This window comes from Manacus vitellinus, unplaced genomic scaffold (assembly GCF_001715985.3).
Source record: "Manacus vitellinus isolate BGI_N305 unplaced genomic scaffold, ASM171598v3 scaffold_31_pilon, whole genome shotgun sequence".
NCBI lineage: Eukaryota > Metazoa > Chordata > Aves > Passeriformes > Pipridae > Manacus > Manacus vitellinus.
In genome coordinates, this window is record NW_021940379.1 from 3316296 (window position 1) to 3324499 (window position 8204).

Below are 8204 nucleotides of genomic sequence, written 5' to 3' on the forward strand. Positions count from 1 at the left end.
TGGTTCTGCGCGTTTCTGTTCCCCTGTGGGGCTGGGGAAGGTGAGCTGGGGCTGTCCGGGGTGGGGAGTGGCTGCAGTGAGTGTGTGGTCTTTGTCCTGTTCTCTAAGTGAGAGTATTCCAAGCCTTTTTTACTGAGGAAGCAGCAAAACATCCACTTCTGCATTCCCCCAGCAGGGACCTGCCCAGGGTGAGCTTGAGGAGCACTGACATCTCAAGCATTAAAGCCTGAGCAGAGTAATCACCACTTCCAGGGCTGGTTAAAAAAAAGAGACAGAGGCTGGTGGAGCCCATCACCAATCTTTATTAAGCTTGAGTGGCTAATGAGCAGCATGGAAATAACACCGAGGGCATGTCTGTCTTCATTAGCCCCCCTGCTGGACAGACTCCAGGAATTAAGTACCATTAAAAAGTTACTTCTAAAAAATAAAGCCATTGAGAGGTTTGCTCCCTTCTGAAAAATACCCAGCAGAGCTTGGAGCTGTGTTTGGTGTGAGAAGGAGCAACTTTCTCTTTCACGCCAACTTAACTGTTCACAAAAAGCAGAGCCAGTGCCAGTGCAGCAGAGGGACAAGTCCTCAGGTCCTACAGTTCTAGCAAAGCCCAGCCCTGACTCTGGTACTTTGCTGGCACATGGCAAATCAAAACAGAAACTGTTCCTATGTTAATCAACTCAAAGAATAACTGTACTGAAGAGACAGGGTCCTTCTTCACCTCTTTTTTTTTTTTACAGAGAACTTAACCAGTCTGTCATGGCCAAGCTTGGCCACAGGGATCCTCACAGATCCCCAAGAAGAGCTACCCTTGCCCTTCTCTTCCCCAGGTCATCACTCACAGATATCCTACAAGGACCACCACAATTCCTGCTCCAAGAGGACCTGTACCTGTGCTGATGGTACAAAGCCCAGCTGAGCCCTGGGCCAAGGGCTGGCAGCAACACAGGGCCCCCAGCAGCCCCTGGGAAGCTGGTTTTGGTGACTCAGCCTTGGGTGAAAGTCTCTGAACAGGAGGTTTTTAAACAAAACCTGTTTCCCTTCCCTGCTCCCAACTGCCCCCTCCCCAGTTAAGGTTAGTAATGCCACACATTCCACATTAGCAGCAGGAGGTGGTGACCCTGATCAGTGTTCACAGTAACAGGCTGTCGGCACATGGAATACAGTCATCACAGATAATAGTTACAACAGGCATGAGCGGATTAAGGACCACACTAATATGGTTTGCTAGAATACCCCTTTTAAAAAATATATTTTCTTCCTAAACCCAAAACCACCCAGTAACTGGTTTTTGGAGCCCACCTGGCAGAGCCCTGTGCAGCCCCTGAGCCCTGCAAAGTGACGGAGTGTTTTGTACATTGACAGAGAACAGCCAAGACAGCACATTGTGTCATGACAGACATTCAGAAGGAGCAATCAGCACAAAGCCAGATTGCTTAAGGGCTTCTGTGCAGGTACAGTTCATGGCAGTGCTTCCTACAGCCATGCCCGACCCCGGCACCGTGTCGGGACAGGTACATTCTAGAGTTAGAGAAAAGCTGAATATTCAACTGATATATTCATTGCTTCTAATGCACTAAGAACACCACAGGCTATCACAGGCTCAAGCAGAGGTGTTTGCTGACCACTTGCCGAGTGCTGAACACGTAAGGAGATTCTTCAGAAGAGAGCAAGAACTGTTGTAAACAGTTTTGACTCCAGCAGTCAACAACAGGGTGATTGGGTCAGCGGGGCAGCGCCAGCCCTGCACACAGGCCTGGCCTCGGCCTGCCCAGCCCTGCAGGAGGGGGGTAGAAAAAACTTTCACAAACTCCAGAACCTGGCCATGTTTAACTGAGAACTAAGGAGCTGAGGGCTGCAGGGGCTCAGCGCTGCTGCCCCCGGGGAGCCGGGGCTGGCTTAGGACTTGAAGACGTGGACGGCGCGCACGACGTACTGGCGGCAGATGGGGCACTCGCTCATGCGCTTCCCGCACTTGGTGCAGGTGACCATGTGGCCGCACTCCAGCAGCACGCAGTCGATCACCGCGTCCATGCAGATCCGGCACAGGTTGTCGTCGTCCTCGTTCAGCTGCATCTTCTCACCCTCTGAAACCCAACAGAGATGGGTCAGGCCCCTGGGCCCTGCAGGACCCGGGCAGTTCCAGCCCAGCCACGCTCCACTCCTGTGCTGCTCCCTCCTCACAAGTTTTTCTAATCCCCAGCTAAGAATTAGTTTCTGTTCCTCCAAAAGCACTGAAAGTCCCTCAGTGAACATCCCCATATTTAGCTCCATTCTTTAAACTCAGAAAACCATTTTCAATTCAGAATATAATGACTGAAATAACGTGCTGGATTAAAATTCAGAGCATGTTGGTTTTCTGTCCCAGAGCTCAGTGTTTGGCAGAACATTTTCCTCAGAAGATTAAACACAATAATAATAAAGCAGACTAAGAAGTGGAAGCCCTAAGTAGGCCATAAAGGTGGCAGAACTGAACAAAACATGTCAGGTTTCGTAGTAAATAGCCAACATCCTCATCAATAATTGAATGTTCCATCAGACCATGGTGAAAAAACTAAAAATCCTAAGTTTAAAGATTTTTTTTTTTTCAAGCTTTGTCTGTGTGAGCAGGAGTTGGTCTGTGGATATTCTGTAACCACACAAGTGAAAGACTCCAGCTGCTGAGTGGAACAGAAGTAGAACAACCCCAGGCACTGAGCTGCAGCCACAGAACCACCTCGCCATGAAAACATGGACTCAGACCAAACCACTTGGACTTTTGCCACTGTAGCTTTTAATTCTGCTCTACAGTGACAGAGCTGAACTGCCCTGGCCTGCACAGCCAAGGAGCAGCTCTGGCTAATGCCCTCTGAAACCCAGCGAAGCACATGGAGGTGCCAAGTTTCATGTTCTCTGAGGAACCGGTTCTCAGTTGTGCAATTTTACCTTCCCCGTGAAAGCTGAGCTCTCCAGGCTTTGGAAAAGAGTCTCAGAAAAACCAGCACAACCCTGGAAAGCTTCGTTTAATCACTAGAGCCATGTTCAGCTACTCTAGGGGCACCCTGCATTGCTAAAACCAACTTTCCAGGCGTTCCAAGTCAGACACCAAGTCCTGCTGGCAGAGCCAAACACCAGAAGCCAGAAAATGCACAGTCTTAAGAAAGTGAGAACAAAGTATAAACCTACGTGTCTTGTGGTTTTCCTCGCTCTCTCTGTACAGCCTGCTGACTTTTTCCACAAGTTCCCATTTCTCACAGCATCCTGAGTAGTTGACAAAGTTACAGGCCAGTATTTCCTTCAGCTGCCGAACACTCAACCCTTCGATGTCTTCCAGGCTTGAAATGTCGGACAGCGACGCCCTCGCTCGCTTCCTGGACAGTCCAGGGGTCTGAAACACATCAGTTGTATGGTTTTAATGTCCTGATAAGCTCAGAGCCCCACATTTGGAGCTACGTGAGGCTGCAGCAGCTTGGCTAAAGTTTCATTATTTTCAAAGCGAGTATGTGCACACATTCATTCATTGCCTGACAGGGCGAACTCTGGAAGAACCAGAGCATGAGGCTAAATGCTGAGAGATGAGAGATCTAAACACTTCATGGTGCCACATGCCAAAAATCTGTTCTTTGGATAGTTCATCTCTCACCTGCTCTTCTGCACTTTCTTCTTCTTCATTATTTACAGATGTTTCCGTTTGGCCCTGTGTACAAAATGAAACTATTCAGAATAAAACCACATTATTCCCTTGTAAAACACTTTTCTTCATACCAAGGTGATCACAGGTGACAATGACATTCCGAAGTTTCAATTGCTACCAATCAGTATTGGTTTAAGTCACCTCTAACCTAAACTAGGAATCTTTCCTAGTAGTCTGCTGGTTTCAGGTGTGAGATACAAAAGGTGTTTTTCCTGCCCCTCCAAACTGTACCAATTGGTGTTTTATTTTAAATCGATGCAGAACTTCAAAAACAAACCCCCCAGTGCTACACCGTTAAACGTGGCAATTACTGTACCCGTGAAGGTGTTCCACTTCCTGTGCTTCCCCTTCTGTTTGCAAGTTCTCCTGGATTGGACATGGATACAGACATGGAAAAGGGATGAGTAAAAAACCCCGAGGTCTGTGAGCGTGACGAGCGCAACCTGCCAGCGTCCATGTCCTGCTCCGACCCCAATCCGTGGTGGCACAGCACCAGATCCACCAGGTCTTCCTTCTCCCTGCAGGTGTCTGTTGGGATGTTCCTGAGAATCAGGTACTGACGCAGATCCTTCACTTTCAATCTCATTAGCTGAGGTCGCTGGAAGGCTGTTTCTTGCAGCAAGTGACAGGTGGAACATCTCCGGAGGTTCTCTTGTGAGACTGAACAAACGGAGCAAAAATCCTTCTTGCAGTCACAGCACATGTGCTAAAGGGAAAGAAAACAGCCATTCAGCTCTTTGTCACAGAAAACAAATCCAGGCCCTGCTCCTTCCTTCTCCAGGCTACGGAATTTACTATTAGTTTTTCCACTGTCAGTTGTGACATACAGGATTTTTAAGATTTAAGTCCAAAAACTGCCCTGTCAGAGTCTTGCAGGTGCTCCAAGGCAGTGCCTCGCTTCTGCGGCAATACTGAAGCTGATATGAAATCTCAGTTAAAAACATTAAGAATAAACAAATGAATAAAATACCCAAGTTGTAGTTTAACCAACAAACAAAGCTGAAACTAATTTTATGGTCTGTTAAAACACTTCTGCATTTACTGTTGCTGCTCTTATCATGTGTAGAAAAAAAGAATATAATCCCCAAACTTTAAAGAACTTCTCAACTTCTTCCTCAGCTGATTCCCAGAATGCAAAGCAGGCCTCGGATGTGATGAATCACATGGTAGGGAAACACTCCCAAATGCCCAGATGTCATTTCTGAAGAGAGCTTTGTTCAAAACACTCACAATACACAAAAGCTGGAATAGACAAGATTGTCAGCATTTCATCTGCTGTGAACAAACCCAAACTCTCTGAGGCTTTCAGGATTTTAGGAAATTAATATCAGCTTCAGAAAACATCCCTACACAACACTTAATTCAACAAAGAGTCTGCCATGTGATCAACAGGACACTGGGAAGGGGGGGGGAACAACACACAGATGGAGGGAAGAGGCTTCACAATCATCTGAAAGAGCTGCTGAGGATTAGGTCACTGAGGGGACAAAATAACCCCTGAGCCTGGACAGTTGTGGTACACAGAAATAATATTAATAATCTCTATTTTATTTATCTGCATTAACCCACCTGCCTGTCTCCCAAAGAAGCAACAGGCTGTTGGACCACAACAGCTTCTAAAGCTGGTTAGGAAACAACCAGAACTGCACTAGGAATTCCCAGAAAGAGGCTGTGATACTGTATTGTGAGTTTTTACCTTTTCCACCACGCAGTTTGTCCTTTCCAGTACTCAACCACTGTGTTTGGTGCCATCTTCAAAACCAGATCTGCTTTAATGTTCAAGATCCTGAAGCCAAGACATTTGTATCTCACAAATGAGAGTCCGTTAATTTCCAGGTCAGCCCAGATCCAACGTGTCACTGACTAATGAACATGAGACCTCTTAACTCCTAATCCTGGCTGACAGTAATTTCCTGTGACCTCAGAACAAGGCACTTCCTCCCTCCCTGGATTTCTGCCTTCGTTTTCTGAGAAACACACACTCATCTCCCAGTATGCCACAGATTAGTTCATAGGGTAAAAATACAATGTAATAGGAAATATACTCACTTTTTTCCTAAAAACTGAGAAGGAAAGTCCACAGGCTTTGCAGACAATGTTAGTGCTGGCTGCAGCTGGAGCTGGATATGCTGAGAAGTCTGTACTTGGTGTAAACCTGAATGGGCCAGCACCTCCCCCAAACCCAGCCTGCTGGCCACGCACTGCTCCCGTCCCCATGACTTCATTCAGCAATCCACAGCAGGAAGCCCACATGGAAGTAGCTCCCGCCTGAAAACATCAAGAAGCAAGAGCAGCAAATTAATATCTGAAGGCCCCCATCAGATGTGACTTTGCTACTGAGGAGCTGCTTCACTCCATCTGTCGTCATCCCAGAAGCATGTGGTGTGAATTCCCAGAGCACCAGGAATCCTGTGACAGCCCCACGAGCTCCACTCCAGCTGAAATCCAAAGTGGGAAGGATTTGCCTCTGAGAGGCCAACGCAGGCACAGGGAGCTCACATTCACAACTCCTTTTCCAGCAGAATTCCCCACGAGAAGAGTCAGGAATTTGAGGAGGTGACACAGAGCAAGGAAGGAGGAGACTGACAGGCTGTAGTAGGTGAGGGGCAAAACCCGAGAGGCAGAAACAGCAATTTCTCATGATTAACGCAGAGCTGTCCCTGCAGGATCTGCTCCAGAACTAATCCAGCTCCTGTATGACTCACAACAAAACTCTCTCTAAAAAAACATTCCTGGGTTTTAAACTTGAAAACCAATCTTCCTTAGAAGCTAATTACAGTCTGGTTTCACTGAGAGGCAAACGCTCTTCAAGACTTCCCTGAAGCCCCTTGTTTTGTTGCCTTACAAAAATGCCTAACAAGAACTAAAACAACTTTAAATGACCTTATTGTCTCTTGACTGGATTTCAGTTTTGAGTCACACAGTCTTAAAACACTACAAAAAACCCTAGACACATAAAAAAAGTGCTACTTTTTATCCTTGAAAGCCTTTAGTGCTGGATTCTCTATCAAAAGTGCATATTCTACTCAGAGGTGGAATTTGGACTCCAAGCTGTTCAGGTCACATGTTTAATCACTGTCAGGTGGCTCCCTGAAACCTGCTCAAAAAAAAAGGAGGGGTAAACAATCACAGGTTCTCTCTGGAAGGAAGCTGAGGGGTACAACTTCCTATGAACTTAACTATTTTTTCATACTTTTTTCCCTTAACAGTTGTTCTCTTTTTCATTCCAGAGCAGCCTCTTTTTGTTTCCCCAAAGCACGAAGACAAAAAATAATTGCTTTTGAGACTTGTAATTCTTGCTGTGAAGCCCAAATCAACCAGAACAGGCACGTCAGCTCAGTGACGTGGTGCTGTAACTCCTGTAGTAATTAATTTCTATATGAAATCCAATCCTCAAACTAAGGCTTGTTTTCTACTTCTCAATAATAAAAACAGAAAACAGATCAATATTAATTTTTCCTGGATAAAACAAATTACACATAATTATCCTAGTTTATTAGGCAAGAGGAATTAACTTTCCCGAAACAGAACCTGAAAACCAATGACTTAATCCATCAGAGCTCCGAGTTTTAAAACTTGGGACTTTTGAAAAATACTTTTTCTCACCTTAAGAGAAAGCCACATACAAATACCAGAAAAATAAAACAATGAACCAAAAGAGTCTGTCAAAATTCAACTCATTTCCTTACACAACTGTGGTCATTTTGGGGGGTCAAGGCAGCAGCAGAACACTCAGTGACTAAAGGGACATGAGATATTTGCTACCACAGCCCCTGCCTGAGGGTTTCACACCTTCTTAGACCTATTTTATTCCAGAGCCTGTAACAACTGCTCAGACATCACTGTCAACACTAAATAAATATATTTTTAGGAACTTTTCGTTACCCACTTTGGACGCATGACTGTTGTTAGTATGAAACAGAGAATCTCTTTATCTTACTGCCAACCACTCAGTCATTTTAAGGTTTAAGATAGGGCTACCTGGGCAGCATTAATTTTCTCCTTAACCTATCTACACCACCTGTGGATTCCTCCTATGCCCTCGGGTCATTAACTGATAATTGAATTACAGAGTCTAGACTCTTCAGATTGCTCTGCAAAAGAAACCAGACCGTGCTGAAAGGCACCAACACAACAAAAACGAGACACGGTAAAACAAAAACTCCCTCCCTTGAGAATCAGTTAAAACGCTGCCAACTTCTGCACCAAACCCACCACTCTCCACTTCCATATTCTCTCCTCGCCAGCTGCCATCGAGTATCCTCTCTCTCCGCACGTTATGTGCGTCCTACAGGGGCAAAACACTGCGTTGCCACTTCTCTGCGGCTGTTTTTGGCTGTCAGGGTGTTGTTACCTGAGGATTCCAGCTGAGAAAGGCAGCTGAGCCGGGAGGGCGAGCGCTGTCCCCCCACACACCTGTGCAAGCGGGGGGTGCTACGAGAGCAGCGGGACAGCAGCGGAAGGGATGCATTTTTAATTATTTTTATCTGAAACTTCCTCTTTTGACTCTCCCTTAGACCAAGCAAAGCTCTTCCCCCTG

General features: G+C 46.1%; 1 protein-coding gene across 1 annotated transcript; it reads right to left on the bottom strand.

Annotated features, from left to right (window-relative positions):
• Positions 1-292: 292 nt before the first annotated feature.
• On the bottom strand, positions 293-5953 carry RNF34 (ring finger protein 34). Its single transcript, XM_008926669.2, has 5 exons — positions 5714-5953; positions 3981-4370; positions 3614-3667; positions 3157-3358; positions 293-2078 (listed from the first exon to the last, which is right to left on the bottom strand). Exons 1-5 carry the CDS (start codon positions 5915-5917, stop codon positions 1891-1893), a joined length of 1038 nt encoding a protein of 345 aa, XP_008924917.1. The 5' UTR covers positions 5918-5953; the 3' UTR covers positions 293-1890.
• Positions 5954-8204: the final 2251 nt, after the last annotated feature.